General features: G+C 46.9%; 4 protein-coding genes and 1 pseudogene across 5 annotated transcripts in view; 1 reads left to right on the top strand and 4 right to left on the bottom strand.

Moving 5' to 3' along the window:
• Positions 1-16,613, top strand: part of LOC309549119 (uncharacterized protein) — a 2,919,967-nt gene that overhangs the window by 297,151 nt on the left and 2,606,203 nt on the right. The gene's annotated exons all lie outside the window — the stretch shown is intronic.
• The window catches only part of LOC309549117 (uncharacterized protein), a 4,285,597-nt gene that overhangs the window by 1,773,442 nt on the left and 2,495,542 nt on the right, over positions 1-16,613 (bottom strand).
• Positions 1-16,613, bottom strand: part of LOC309549127 (uncharacterized protein) — a 193,389-nt gene that overhangs the window by 83,930 nt on the left and 92,846 nt on the right. The gene's annotated exons all lie outside the window — the stretch shown is intronic.
• LOC309549123 (uncharacterized protein) overlaps positions 1-16,613 on the bottom strand; it is a 275,016-nt gene that overhangs the window by 246,449 nt on the left and 11,954 nt on the right. The window contains exon 3 of the mRNA XM_082249160.1: positions 8,440-8,583. Within this exon, the coding sequence (XP_082105286.1) occupies positions 8,440-8,583 (144 nt within the window). The remainder of the gene's footprint in view (positions 1-8,439; positions 8,584-16,613) is intronic.
• LOC309548688 lies at positions 4,179-5,775 on the bottom strand (annotated as a pseudogene). Its single transcript has one exon. The product of its transcript is annotated as an uncharacterized misc_RNA (transcript).

The following is a 16,613-nucleotide window of genomic DNA, read 5'->3' as shown; positions in this document are numbered from 1 at the left end:
GGACACGGACGATACACCTCCCACAGAGGACAGCCTTTCGTTGCCTCTGGGCAGCCTGGCACACATGAGCGATTACATGCTGCAGTGTCTCCACAACGACCGCCGAGTTGCCCACATTCTAACTTGTGCTGATTACTGGGTGGCCACGCTGCTGGATCCCCGTTACAAGGACAACGTACCGTCCTTAATTCACTCACTGGAGCGCGATCGCAAGATGCGCGAGTACAAGCGCACGCTGGTAGACGCCATGCTGCTGGCATTCCCATCTGACAGCGGGGCCACAGTGGAAGCACAAGGCAGAGGAGGAGGAGGAGGAGGTCGCCAACGCAACCAGGGCACCGCCAGCACCTCAGAAGGCAGGGTTAGCATGGCCGAAATGTGGAAAAGCTTTGTCAGCACGCCACAACAAACAGCAGCACCAGCAGCTCAGATGGAACGTCTTAGCAGGAGGCAGCATTTTACCAACATGGTGGAGCAGTATGTGTGCACACGCCTACATGTAGTGAATGACGGGTCTGCCCCCTTCAACTTCTGGGTCTCCAAATTGGGCACATGGCCTGAGCTTGCCCTTTACGCCTTGGAGGTGCTGGCGTGCCCTGCAGCCAGTGTATTATCTGAACGGGTATTTAGCACGGCTGGGGGCGTTATAACAGACAAGCGCAGCCGCCTGTCCAGAGACAATGTGGACAAGCTCACGTTCATTAAAATGAACCAGGCATGGATCCCACGGGACTTTTCCGTACCTTATGCAGAATAGCAATGGATACCGACCTTACCCACCCATTGTTCCATTTTTGCTCTTTCTCACTCTTTTGGGGTGTACCCTCATTTAAAATTTTTGAAAAGAAGCAGTGTTGGCTACCTCGTCCTCCTCCTCAGGGCCAGATTAATGTAGGGGCTATTGGAGCTGCAGCTCCAGGCCCCTACCTTTTATATAGGCCCCGGGTTGGCCATATTCACTGTTACCGCTCTTCTGTCACTTGTAAACACAGAAGTCTGGCTTCTATGCTCGCTTCTCCAGGCAGCACCCTCAGAACCTCCCCACACAGCGTGAAGGCCGGACAAGGAGGGACAGTTGGCGATGCATGGATGTGTTTATGGGCTTCAGAGACAGCATCCCATGTTGAATTAGGCATGCATGGCTGCACCCTTCCTCCTCTGGGTGCATGGCAAGGCACGGCCCTTAAGGCCCTTCAAAATCCTCAGCACCAAGCCCATGATGCTGTTAATCCGGCCCTGGTCCTCCTCCACCGCCGCTTCCACCTACACCGCCCATAGGTGTGCGCAGCCTATTGCATTAAGGTGTGCACCCCAAAGTTGAAATACACATGCATGTGTTTGCCAGCAGGGAGAGTAATGTATCGGGGCCATGTACCTGTAGGCAAGGAGAAATAGAGCAGAGCAGGTCCCAGGGAGATCTTTCCCATCTCCTCACTGGCAATGCTATGTGCCCTAGGTGATTAGGGTGTGCCCAGGCACACCCAGCACACCCTGTGCGCACGCCTATGTCACCGCCACATCCACCACCACCTCAACCTCCCTCCTACTCCATATGGGCCTCGTCCTTCAGAGATGAAGAAGAACATTGTTTTATTTTTCTGTTTTTTTTTGTTGTTTTAAGTTATTTCCCTATCCACATTTGTTTGCAGAGCACTTGCCATGCTCTTAATTACGTTTTGCTGCCATTTGCAGCACTCTAGCCCTTTCCTTTGGTGTTTTAGAGCCATTTTAGTGCCTTAAAGTTCGGGTCCCCATTGACTTCAATGGGGTTCGGTGTCCGGGAAAAGTTCGGTAAAAGTCCGGGACACGGACCCGGACTTTTTTTTAAAGTTCGGCCGAACCCGTCGAACACGGACATCTAGGTGTCCGCTCAACCCTAGTCATAACCCATAGTGTCAAGCGGGTTGGAGGTGCCTCAGGGTCAAGGGAGTGTGGAGGAAACAAACATACTCAGCAGCCCCTGTGGGGGGCGCACTACATATATATAATCTCTGTGCGCCAGTATCTCCTTCCTCCATTAGCAGAAACACAGGATCTCCATCTTCCCTACTAACAGAACGGCAATCTGCCCTGTTTACATTGGCAGACAACTGTTCCGCCTCTCTCAGGAACGATTGCTGGGTACAGACGGACACCGTGTCTGCCGGATCCGCTGATTGGCCACCGGCGGCGGGTGTGCACGCCCCACGCCGGGAAATGCAGATGACGAACAGGTACGTGATTTTGCGCAGAACGGCTGCCCTACCGCAGTACATGTATGTGGGGCAGTCAAAGAAAAAAAAGTCTCCCTGATAAAGAGAGAGGCTATGACCTGGTGGATTACATGGGGAACTCCTGGGCCCAGCTGAGGAAATTTAGGGCCTTAAGATTGAAGATGTGGTGGATGTCTCCTTTTGGTTTGGGAACTGTGAACAGAGAAGAACTCCTGGAACTCTTCTGGCCTTAGCTCAGTGAGATAGAGTTTGGAAGACTAATGTCATAGACAGGTTGCCAAAAAGTTTAGGGCTTTAGAAAGGACCTCCAATGGCTGTCATTGTGGTGCCTTCTCCACTCTCCATCTCACTAATAAAACCCCAATGTATGACTCTCTATGAACTGATCACATTCCAATCACCGATCATCTAATCATTGGTAAAAAAGAAGACTCGGCACAGAATATTGTACGAATCATTTTTATTGGACAAGATCAGAATAAGCGATTACCACACAGTAATGATATGAATAAAATAAAGCTTAAATCTTTTATAATAGAATTAACAAATGTGTCAAATGTATTAATAATCATACATTGGTTGGACCAATAAAAAGCCGGCTACTTCAATAAATCTAAAGGAGCAAAAAAAATTAAGCAACCAATCATCAGGTATGCATTCTTGACCGTGATGCGATTGAGGACCCTATAATCAATGCAAGGTCTCAACTCCCCCCCTTCTAAGAAGGTTCACCAGTGAAAGATAAATCCTGATTGGCTGCTGTGGGTTAATGCATGTTACAGTGATCTTTTTCCATCCAGTGGGTTAGATCTATATACATATTTATAAGTAGAACACAAAAAGAATGTATTGTCAGAATTGTTTGTCTGCTGCCCCATGTATTGTCATGAATGCCCACTTGTTGCCCTCATGTATTACCAACAGGTGCGCACACCGTGGTGAAGAAACACGATATTACGTTTGAAACGCGTCCACCTTTCTGTATCCCGTATTGACTGTCTGCAATAAATATCATCGCTATAACCTGTTGGAGTGCCACCATTTTCATTGGTTTTATGCCCCGTATATTGTCAGGATTGCCCACTTATTATCCCATGTATTGTGTGGATTGCCCACCTGTTGCCCCATGTTTTGTCTTAATTGCTCACTTGTTGCCCCATGTATTGTCATGGTTTCCCACCTGTTGTCTCATGTGGGGAGGGATCGGTAAAGGTAGACAGTTGAGTCATGATTTTACCACCCCCCTTAAGCTTAAATGGCAGCCGGATGGGGCGGTACACATGGCACTGCAATTTGCGGCTGCTGCAAACCTCACCCCCCCCCCCCCCCGGTCACATTGGGCAATGCTATTCAACTGAATGGAGTTGTGCCGCAACAGCCCCGATGCATACGGTTGCGGCATACTGGCGGGGGCTTTACAGGGTTAACATAAGGGCTCCCAGCTGCTTGCCAACCCCAAAGCGGGTCAGAGGGCGATGCGGGTGTAAACCAACCCCGAGTGGACTGTGGTGGTTTTGCATTTGTTTATGGACTAAACAGTTCCACCCGTTACAATCCAGCATCCATTTCCCATAGTACCAGCAGGGGGCGTACTCTGATGTTTCATTATATTTCCTTTATTTTTAAACATTTCTCACACTCTGAACATGAAAACGCTCGCCCGTATGAACTTTCTGGTTTCTAAGAAATAAACCTTTGTTTGGAAAACATTTCCCGCACTTGTAACTTTAAAAAGGGCGCTAACCTGTGTGTAAGTAGGTGTTCTTTCTTAATTAAACATTTCCCGCACTCTGCACAAGATTAGAGACGCTCGCCTGTATGAACTTTCCGGTGTCTAACAAGTAAACATTTGAACGCAAAACATTTCCCGCACACTAAACATGAATAGGGAGGCTCACCCGTGTGTATTTTCTAAAGGCTAAGAAGGTTTCCTTTATTATTAAAACATTTCCCACACTCTGAACATTAACAGGGAAGCTCAGCCTTGTGCATTTTCTGATGGCTAAGAAGGTTTATTTTCTGATTAAAACATTTCCCGCACCTGGCACATGAATAGGGACGTTCAACAGTGTGTATTCTTTTGATGCGTAAGAAGGCTTACTTCATGAGTAAAACATTTCCCACACTCTGAACATGAATAGGTATGCTCTAGTGTGTGTATTCTCTGATGTGTAAGAAGGCTTTCTTTACGATTAAAACATTTCCCGCACTCTGAACATGAATAGGGACGCTTACCTGTGTGTATTCTCTGATGGCTAAGAAGGTTTCCTTTACTATTAAAACATTTCCTGCACTCTGAACATAAATAGGGACGCTCACCTGTGTGTATTCTCTGATGGCTAAGAAGGGTTTGTTTATTATTAAAACATTTCCCGCACTCTGAACATGAATAGGGACGGTCACCTGTGTGTATTCTCTGATGCCTAAGAAGGCTTTCTTTACGATTAAAACATTTCCCGCACTGTGAACATGAATAGGGACGCTTACCTGTGTGTATTCTCTGATGGCTAAGAAGGTTTCCTTTACTAGTAAAACATTTCCTGCACTCTGAACATGAATAGGGACGCTCACCTGTGTGTATTCTCTGGTGCTGAAGAAGGTGTGCTTTTTGACTAAAACATTTCCCGCACTCTGAACATGAATAAGGATGGTCACCTGTGTGTATTCTCTGATGGCTAAGAAGGGTTTTTTTATTATTAAAACATTTCCCGCACTCTGAACATGAATAGGGACGGTCACCTGTGTGTATTCTCTGATGGCTAAGAAGGGTTTTTTTATTATTAAAACATTTCCCGCACTCTGAACATGAATAGGGACGGTCACCTGTGTGTATTCTCTGATGGCAAAGAAGGTTTTGTTTTTTATGAAAACATTTCCCGCACTCTGAACATGAATGGGGACGCTCACATCTGTGTATTTTCTGATGGCTAAGAAGGTTTCCTTTATGATTAAAACATTTCCCGCACTCTAAACATGAATAGGGACGGTCACCCGTGTGTATTCTCTGATGGCTAAGAAGGTTTCCTTTACTAGTAAAACATTTCCCGCACTCTGAACATGAGTAAGGACGCTCACCTGTGTGTATTCTCTGGTGGATAAGAAGGGTTTCTTTACGACTGAAACATTTCCCGCACTCTGAACATGAATAGGGACGCTCACCTGTGTGTATTCTCTGATGGCTAAGAAGGGTTTCTTTACGGCTGAAACATTTCCCGCACTCTGAACATGAATAGGGACACTCGCCTGTGTGTATTCTCTGATGGCTAAGAAAGGTTTGTTTACGACTGAAACATTTCCCGCACTCTGAACATGAATAGGGATGCTCGCCTGTGTGTATTCTCTGATGGCTAAGAAGGCTTTCTTCATAAATAAAACTTTTTCCGCACTCTGAACATGAATAGGGACACTCCCCTGTGTGAATTCTCTGATGACGAAGAAGGCTTCCTTTTCTACTAAAACATTTCCTGCACTCTGAACATGAATAAGGACGCTCAACTGTGTGAATTCTCCGGTGCTGAAGAAGGTTTTTTTTCTTTTTAAAACATTTCCCGCACTCTGAACATGACAATGAATTCTCTCCTGTATGATATAAAGAAGATTCCCTGAGATTAGATGGTTTCCCGCACCCGTCGGCACTGTCAGATATTAGAGGACTATGTGAAGTATCAGGAGATTCCAATGATCTCCTCCAATGGTGAGGTCTGTCATGTATATTATGAGGAACGGGATTTACTTCTGGAGAAGATGCCATGTCATTATCTTCTGTAGTCACATCTTCCTCCGATGTCCTTCTATTCCCACCACAGAGTCCGTCTGTCAGAAGACAAGAAAAATTACCAAGAGTTTTCCACACTCATATACACTGCTCAACACTTTATAATCAGAGTATAGCATCAAGTCAGGGAAACTCCTGGGATATTCATCTGGTCAGTCAAGTAGCAGAGGGGGTTGTTAATCAGTTTCAGCTGGACAGGGCCATAGAAGGTCCTTAACCCATCAGCAGGACCGGTATCTGCTCCTTTGTGCAAGGAGGACCAGGATGAGCACTGCCAGAGCCCCACAAAATGATCTCCAGCAGGACACTGGTGTGAATGTCTCTGACCAAACAATCAGAAACAGACTTCATGAGGGTGGCCTGAGGGCCCGACATCCCCTAGTGGGCGCTGTGCTCACTGCCCGGCACTGTGGAGCTCGATTGGCATTTTCCATTGAACACCAGAATTGGCAGCTCCACCACTGGCACCCTGTGCTTTTCACAGATGAGAGCAGGTTCACCCTGAGCACATGTGACAGACGTGAAAGGGTCTGGAGAAGCCATGGAGAACATTATGCTGCCTGTAACATCGTTCAGCATGACCGGTTGGGTGGTGGGTCCGTGATGGTCTGTGGAGGCGTATCCATGGAGGGACACACAGACCTCTACAGGCTAGACAATGGCACCCTGACTGCCATTAGGTATTGGGATGAAATCCTTGGACCCATTGTCAGACCCTATGCTGGTGCAGTGGGTCCTGGGTTCCTCCTGGTGCACAACAATGCCCAGCCTCATGTGGTGAGAGTATGCAGCCAGTTCCTGGAGGATGAAGGAATTGGCACCATTGAATGGCCCCCACACTCGCCTGACCTGAATCCAATAGAACACCTCTGGGACATTCTGTTTCAGTCCATCCGATGGCGCCAGGTTGCACCTCAGTCTGTTCAGGAGCTCAGTGATGTCCTGGTCCAGATCTGGGAGGAAATACCCCAGGACACCATCCGTCGTCTCATTAGGAGAATGCCCCGACGTTGTCAGGCATGTATGCAAGCATGTGGGGGCCATACACACTACTGAGGACCATTCTGAGGTCCTGCAATGACATTTCACCAAAATGGACTCGTCTGCTGCATCATTTTTTCAATTTGATTTTCGGGGTGTCTTTGAGTTCATCCCTCTGTAGAGTGATAATTTTCATTTCCATCAAACGATGTGACATCCTTTCCTTCCTAACACACTACCCAGTCCCTACCAGTAAAGATCCTAACACATTACCCAGTCCATACCAGTATAGATCCTAACACATTACCCAGTCCATACCAGTATAGATCCTAACTCATTACCCAGTCCATACCAGTATAGATCCTAACATACTACCCAGTCTATACCAGTATAGATCATAACACATTACCCAGTCCATACCAGTATAGATCCTAACTCATTACCCAGTCCATACCAGTATAGATCCTAACATACTACCCAGTCTATACCAGTATAGATCCTAATGCATTACCCAGTCCATACCAGTATAGATCCTAACACATTACCCAGTCCATACCAGTATAGATCCTAACACATTACCCAGTCCATACCAGTATAGATCCTAATGCATTACCCAGTCCATACCAGTATAGATCCTAACACAATACCCAGTCCATACCAGTATAGATCCTAACACATTACCCAGTCCATACCAGTATAGATCCTAACTCATTACCCAGTCCATAACAGTATAGATCCTAACATACTACCCAGTCTATACCAGTATAGATCATAACACATTACCCAGTCCATACCAGTATAGATCCTAACACATTACCCAGTCCATACCAGTATAGATCCTAACTCATTACCCAGTCCATACCAGTATAGATCCTAACATACTACCCAGTCTATACCAGTATAGATCATAACACATTACCCAGTCCATACCAGTATAGATCCTAACACATTACCCAGTCCATACCAGTATAGATCCTAACACATTACCCAGTCCATACCAGTATAGATATCCAGCATGATATTTTCCCCATTGAGATCTGATGTGTTTTCAAAGTGTTCCTTTCATTCTTTGGAGCAGTGTATGTTGGTCGATCATTTCAAAGTTTAAAAGAGATCTGTGGTTGAACTGGGTGCAATCACAACACCAAACTATGACAACTAACCAGATCAATGATACCACCCAACCAAACATCACTAAGTAAGCTTTAACCCATTCTTCCATAATTACCCGAGCTGATATCTGGAGAAGTTTCTTCCTCTTTAACTGCGTCCATCATCCCAACCTCTTCTGTAAAATGCTGATCACCCCTCACATACGTCTTTTCCTTTATAATCCCAATTTGTACATTTATCAGATCTTCATCCTAAACCAACAGAATGGCAGAAATAATATTAAATACAAAAAAATAATAATAATAGAAGAATGATATCTCTTAGGGCTTGGGATCACTTTCCTACATTCTCATCTACCTGATGATGGTGGGGGATGGGGTGATCTTCCTGTGTGGAATCCTGGGAATACAGAGGACCACCCTTCTCCATAGACTGCTGATCCCCAAACATCTCTTCTTTTTCCAATTTAACCTCAACTTTGATGTCTTTCTGTTCCTCACCCTAGAGGGCAAATAATAGATTTGTAAAAGGAAGAGAGAGATGATTCAGAAGAATGTCATCTCAAAGTGTAGAATTCTACAATGTATTTGAGTTCTAGTTGCTCAGTCCCATCTACCTGATTGTGTTGTGCATAGTTATGTTCTTCCCATGTGGAATCCGGGGAATACAGAAGATGGGGACATCTCTCTGGTGGGTTTGCATCACTGAATGGCTCCATCAAGACATCCTTGAAGGGTTCTTTATGTTCTTCTGAAAATGCTTCCATCAAACCAACCTCATCATCTTCCTCTTTTATCTCTTCTTTAACCTTATGTGTGATGGTGTGACCTTCCTGTGTGGAATCCCGGGAATACAGAGGACGGGGACATCTCTCTGGTGGGTTCCCATTACTGGATCCATCTGTAGGAAACACACACACTGACTGAATACATTGTTTCTATGTGTTTATCAGATGATGGGGGATCTAGGTGGAGCCTCCGTACTGCTCTCTCCTTTACAATAAAGTCTCCTCTTACCAGGTGATGTGAGGGGCGGCTGATTCTCCATCATGACGTCCTTGTAGAAATCTTTGTGTCCTGCTAAGAATCTTCTGAGACTCCTCTTCACCTCTCTGGTCAGGTCTCTGTTTTATTAATAGAGATAAGAGTGATGTCATGTGATAAATGAGAGAAAGCAAGGTGGCAGCATTGGGGCTGTGTGAAGAGTGGGGGACAGAAGCATCGAAAAGGTTGGTGTGAGGAGTGGAGATCTGCAATGTTGAATAAGGGAATGAAGAGTGTGGGGAACAACAGTGTCAGTGGAGGTTCTGTAAAATAGGTGAGCAGTGGGAGAAGGGGAATGAGGAGCGGGGGACAGTGGTGTTAGATGGGGGGTAAGGAGTGGGGGACAGTGGTGTTAGGTGGGGGCTGAGGAGCGGAGGACAGTGGTGTCAAATGGGGGGTAAGGAGCGGGGGACAGTGGTGTCAGATGGGGGTGAGGAACGGGGGACAGTGGTGTTAGATGGGGGGTGAGCAGCGGGGGCAGCGGTGTTAGATGGGGTGATGAGCGGGGAACAGTGGTGTTAGATGGGGGCAGGTAGCCATGTCTGGTGTCTTCTGGACACATACAGAGATATATAGATGGCACAGACATGGTGGGGTTCCCGGTCATCCAGTATATACAGATCTGGGGGCCCAGTTGGTGTTCAGGCAGATGACAGGATTAATGTAGTGACGAGGGAGGAAAGCTGCTGAATATTTCCAGAGGTGAGTGTCGGGGTCACCCTAAGCTCTGCCTCTTCCCCAGATAGAATATGAGTAACTCGGCTCTGCCTGGTGAGGGCGCTACAGGAGAGCTGGAGGAAGTTTTGCTGCTCATCCTACTTATGTAATTTCACCGGGGGACTGGAATCTGATTCTCAGTGTTATACATTCCTCTGTTTCTGTTCCCCCGACATAAAAACGGAAGGAGGACATTTTCTTTATGTAATTAAAGATTATATATAGAAAATAATATCTTATTACCTCCTCTGCTGCCACTTCCAGGTACGTCTCCTCTCTACTTCCTCCGGACTTGCCTCTGAAATTCCTATTTATATCTGACATCACTTCCTCTGTGGACCTACATCACTTCCTGTCAGTATCTTACATCACTTCCTGTCAGTATCTTACATCGCTTCCTGTCTGTGCGTTCCACCTCACAAAAGTCAGGTCACCACCTTGTGGACCATATTGGGATTTTTGTACTTAGCGTACTTACGGTGATTGTAGGCGTATTTGTTCCTCGCAGCAAAACAGTTGAGTTCTCTCGGTGATGTTTTGGTTATTTGTTCTAACAGGTAACTTTTCAGGACTGGCCTTCAGGGTGTTCTCCCTTCATCTTCTTCCGAACAGTATCAGTATTTCTTGTTAGAAAACTACTTAGAACCCCCAAACATTATACAATTTTTTTATTTTAGCAAAGGCCCAAGAGAACAAAATGTCGGTCATTGCAATTTGTTATGTCACACGGTATATGCAAAGCGGTTTTGCAAACACAGTTTTTTGGAGAAAAAGACACTTTAACCATTACCCCAAATGGACGTACCCATACGTCTTTGGGGTTCAGTGGTAATAGCGGGGTGGTGGGGGCACCTACAGGTATCATCCCGGTATCATTTTGTTCAGCCGGTGATTCTGTACAACGCAGAAGCAGGGCCGGCACCAGCCATAAGGCGGCCGCCTGAGGGCGCTAGGAGAGGGGGGCGCCAAAGCAGGGGTTTCCCACAAGGTGCTTATCCTAGCGGCGGCCGGCGCTGCTCCCACCTGTCCCTAGTTTACCGATACTGACAGGTGGCGCAGCGCAGCACATGTCCGGCCAGGCGCCGTTAAGTTCACCAGCTCGCCTCTTCTGCACTCCTCTCCCCCTTGCCAGATGCTGCGATGGCAGAGAGACAGGCTCAAAGACTCCGCCCCCTCTCTCCCTTCAGCCCTCTGGGTGAGGATGGCTGGATCCTGAAGAAAAAAAATCTCTCCTCCCACCTGGGCAGCAACAGAGAAAGGGATAGGAACGCCTCCAATTCAGCAGCACACAGAGACCATCGCCGCTGAACTGGAGAGCGTGTGAGATGAAAGGGAGTTTGGGGAGGAGCCTAGAGTTGAGTACGACCAGGAGGAGGAGCCAAGGCCAGCAGAGAGTCCGGGAGGAGAACTCGTGGCATTGGTGGCACAGCACAGATGGAAATCTCTCTTTACTATCTCTGGAAGGTAGGGCAAGCAAGCTGCTTTTAGCTTTATGGTGTCAGAATCTGCCTTTGAATATTGTTGTAGCAGCCCTGCCCACAGTCCCTGATTATTTCTTGTGCCATGCCCACAGTCTCTGATTAATCATTGTGCCATGCCCACAGTCCCTGATTATTTCTTGTGCCATGCCCACAGTCTCTGATTAATCATTGTGCCATGCCCACAGTCCCTGATTATTCATTGTGCCATGCCCACAGTCCCTGATTATTCCTTCTGCCATGCCCACAGTCTCTGATTAATCATTGTGCCATGCCCACAGTCCCTGATTATTCATTGTGCCATGCCCACAGTCCCTGATTATTCCTTCTGCCATGCCCACAGTCTCTGATTATTCATTGTGCCATGCCCACAGTCCCTGATTATTCATTGTGCCATGCCCACAGTCCCTGATTATTCCTTCTGCCATGCCCACAGTCTCTGATTATTCATTGTGCCATGCCCACAGTCCCTGATTATTCATTGTGCCATGCCCACAGTCTCTGATTATTCCTTCTGCCATGCCCACAGTCTCTGATTATTCATTGTGCCATGCCCACAGTCCCTGATTATTCATTGTGCCATGCCCACAGTCTCTGATTATTCCTTCTGCCATGCCCACAGTCCCTGATTATTCCTTGTGCCATTCACACAGTCTCTGATTATTCATTGTGCCATGCCCACAGTCCCTGATTATTCCTTGTGCCATTCACACAGTCTCTGATTATTCCTTGTGCCATGCCCACAGTCTCTGATTATTCCTTGTGCCATGCCCACAGTCCCTGATTAATCATTGTGCCATGCCCACAGTCTCTGATTAATCATTGTGCCATGCCCACAGTCTCTGATTATTCATTGTGCCATGCCCACAGTCTCTGATTAATCATTGTGCCATGCCCACAGTCTCTGATTATTCATTGTGCCATGCCCACAGTCTCTGATTAATCATTGTGCCATGCCCACAGTCCCTGATTATTCATTGTGCCATTCACACAGTCTCTGATTAATCATTGTGCCATGCCCACAGTCCCTGATTATTCATTGTGCCATGCCCACAGTCTCTGATTAATCATTGTGCCATGCCCACAGTCCCTGATTATTTTCTTGTGCCATGCCCACAGTCTCTGATTATTCATTGTGCCATGCCCACAGTCCCTGATTATTCATTGTGCCATGCCCACAGTCTCTGATTAATCATTGTGCCATGCCCACAGTCCCTGATTATTTTCTTGTGCCATGCCCACAGTCTCTGATTATTCATTGTGCCATGCCCACAGTCCCTGATTATTCATTGTGCCATGCCCACAGTCTCTGATTAATCATTGTGCCATGCCCACAGTCCCTGATTATTCATTGTGCCATGCCCACAGTCCCTGATTATTCCTTCTGCCATGCCCACAGTCTCTGATTAATCATTGTGCCATGCCCACAGTCCCTGATTATTCATTGTGCCATGCCCACAGTCCCTGATTATTCCTTCTGCCATGCCCACAGTCTCTGATTATTCATTGTGCCATGCCCACAGTCCCTGATTATTCATTGTGCCATGCCCACAGTCCCTGATTATTCCTTCTGCCATGCCCACAGTCTCTGATTATTCATTGTGCCATGCCCACAGTCCCTGATTATTCATTGTGCCATGCCCACAGTCTCTGATTATTCCTTCTGCCATGCCCACAGTCTCTGATTATTCCTTCTGCCATGCCCACAGTCTCTGATTATTCATTGTGCCATGCCCACAGTCCCTGATTATTCCTTGTGCCATTCACACAGTCTCTGATTATTCATTGTGCCATGCCCACAGTCCCTGATTATTCCTTGTGCCATTCACACAGTCTCTGATTATTCCTTGTGCCATGCCCACAGTCTCTGATTATTCCTTGTGCCATGCCCACAGTCCCTGATTAATCATTGTGCCATGCCCACAGTCTCTGATTATTCCTTGTGCCATGCCCACAGTCCCTGATTAATCATTGTGCCATGCCCACAGTCTCTGATTAATCATTGTGCCATGCCCACAGTCTCTGATTATTCATTGTGCCATGCCCACAGTCCCTGATTATTCATTGTGCCATGCCCACAGTCTCTGATTAATCATTGTGCCATGCCCACAGTCCCTGATTATTTTCTTGTGCCATTCACACAGTCTCTGATTAATCATTGTGCCATGCCCACAGTCCCTGATTATTCATTGTGCCATGCCCACAGTCTCTGATTAATCATTGTGCCATGCCCACAGTCCCTGATTATTTTCTTGTGCCATGCCCACAGTCTCTGATTATTCATTGTGCCATGCCCACAGTCCCTGATTATTCATTGTGCCATGCCCACAGTCTCTGATTATTCATTGTGCCATGCCCACAGTCCCTGATTATTTTCTTGTGCCATGCCCACAGTCTCTGATTATTCATTGTGCCATGCCCACAGTCCCTGATTATTCATTGTGCCATGCCCACAGTCTCTGATTAATCATTGTGCCATGCCCACAGTCCCTGATTATTTTCTTGTGCCATGCCCACAGTCTCTGATTATTCATTGTGCCATGCCCACAGTCCCTGATTATTCATTGTGCCATGCCCACAGTCTCTGATTAATCATTGTGCCATGCCCACAGTCCCTGATTATTTTCTTGTGCCATGCCCACAGTCTCTGATTATTCATTGTGCCATGCCCACAGTCCCTGATTATTCATTGTGCCATGCCCACAGTCTCTGATTAATCATTGTGCCATGCACACAGTCCCTGATTATTTTCTTGTGCCATGCCCACAGTCTCTGATTATTCATTGTGCCATGCCCACAGTCTCTGATTATTCATTGTGCCATGCCCACAGTCTCTGATTATTCATTGTGCCATGCCCACAGTCCCTGATTATTTCTTGTGCCATGCCCACAGTCTCTGATTATTCATTGTGCCATGCCCACAGTCTCTGATTAATCATTGTGCCATGCCCACAGTCCCTAATTATTTTCTTGTGCCATGCCCACAGTCCCTGATTATTCATTGTGCCATGCCCACAGTTTCTGATTATTCATTGTGCCATGCCCACAGTCCCTGATTATTCATTGTGCCATTCACACAGTCTCTGATTAATCATTGTGCCATGCCCACAGTCTCTGATTATTTTCTTGTGCCATGCCCACAGTCTCTGATTATTCATTGTGCCATGCCCACAGTCTCTGATTAATCATTGTGCCATGCCCACAGTCCCTGATTATTTTCTTGTGCCATGCCCACAGTCCCTGATTATTTTCTTGTGCCATGCCCACAGTCTCTGATTATTCATTGTGCCATGCCCACAGTCTCTGATTAATCATTGTGCCATGCCCACAGTCTCTGATTATTCATTGTGCCATGCCCACAGTCCCTGATTATTCATTGTGCCATTCACACAGTCTCTGATTAATGATTGTGCCATGCCCACAGTCTCTGATTAATCATTGTGCCATGCCCACAGTCCCTGATTATTTTCTTGTGCCATGCCCACAGTCCCTGATTATTTTCTTGTGCCATGCCCACAGTCTCTGATTAATCATTGTGCCATGCCCACAGTCCCTGATTATTTTCTTGTGCCATGCCCACAGTCTCTGATTATTCATTGTGCCATGCCCACAGTCTCTGATTAATCATTGTGCCATGCCCACAGTCTCTGATTATTCCTTGTGCCATGCCCACAGTCCCTGATTATTCATTGTGCCATGCCCACAGTCCCTGATTATTCCTTGTGCCATGCCCACAGTCTCTGATTATTCATTGTGCCATGCACACAGTCCCTGATTATTTATTGTGCCATGCCCACAGTCTCTGATTATTCATTGTGCCATGCCCACAGTCTCTGATTATTTTCTTGTGCCATGCCCACAGTCCCTGATTATTCATTGTGCCATGCCCACAGTCTCTGATTATTCATTGTGCCATGCACACAGTCCCTGATTATTTATTGTGCCATGCCCACAGTCTCTGATTATTCATTGTGCCATGCCCACAGTCTCTGATTATTTCTTGTGCCATGCCCACAGTCTCTGATTATTCATTGTGCCATGCCCACAGTCTCTGATTATTCATTGTGCCATGCCCACAGTCCCTGATTATTTCATGTGCCATGTCCACAGTCTCTGATTATTCATTGTGCCATGCCCACAGTCCCTGGTTATTTCTTGTGCCATGCCCAGTCTGATTATTCCTTGTGCCATGCCCACAGCCTCTGATTATTCATTGTGCCATGCCCACAGTCTCTGATTATTCATTGTGCCATGCCCACAGTCTCTGATTATTCATTGTGCCATGCCCACAGTCTCTGATTATTTCTTGTGACATGCTCACAGTCTCTGATTATTCCTTGTGCCATGCCCACAGTCTCCCATCATCTCTTCTGCCATGCCCACAGTCTCGGATTATTCCTTGTGCCATGCCCGCAGTCTGTGGCCATTTCTTGTGTCATGTCCGCAGTCTCCCATCATCTCTTCTGCCATGCCCACAGTCTCTGATTATTCCTTGTGCCATGCCCGCAGTTTGACCATTTCTTGTGCCATGCCCCCAGTCTCCAATCATCTCTTCTGCCATGCCCACAGTCCCTGATTATTTCTTGTGCCATGCCCTCAGTCTCTGATTATTCCTTGTGCCATGCCCACAGTCCCTGATTATTTCTTGTGCCATGCCCACAGTCTCTGATTATTCCTTGTGCCATGCCCACAGTCTCTGATTATTTCTTGTGCCATGCCCGCAATCTCTGATCGTCTCTTGTGCCATGCCCGCAGTCTTTGATTATTCCTTATGCCATGCCCACAGTCTCTGACCATCTCTTGTGCCATGCCCGCAGTCTCTGATTGTCTCTTGTGCCATGCCCGCAGATTCTGACCATCTTTTTTGCCATGCCCGCAGTCTCTTACTGTCTCTTGTGCCACGCGGCAGTCTCTGACAGCCTCTTGTGTCATGTCATATATGCAGTCTCTGAAAGTCCCTTGTGCCATGCCGCAGTCTCTGAGCATCCCTTGTGCCATGTATGCAGTCTCTGAACATCTCTTGTGCCATGTATGCTGTCTCTGACCATCTATTGTGCCATGCCCGCAGTCTGTGACCATTCCTTGTGCCATGCCCGCAATCTCTGACCATTCCTTGTGCCATGCCCGCAGTCTCTGACCATTCCTTGTGCCATACCTGCAGTCTCTCATCATCCATTGTTTCATGCATGCAGTCTCTGACAGCCTCTTGTGTCATGTATGCTGTCTCTGACAGTCTCTTGTGTCATGTATGCAGTCTCTGATTGTCTCTTGTACCATGTCAGCAGTCTCTGAC

This window comes from Pelophylax lessonae (assembly GCF_965119305.1).
Source record: "Pelophylax lessonae genome assembly, chromosome: 3".
In the NCBI taxonomy this organism is placed as follows: Eukaryota; Metazoa; Chordata; class Amphibia; order Anura; family Ranidae; genus Pelophylax; species Pelophylax lessonae.
This window is presented reverse-complemented; position numbering and strand designations above follow the sequence as displayed.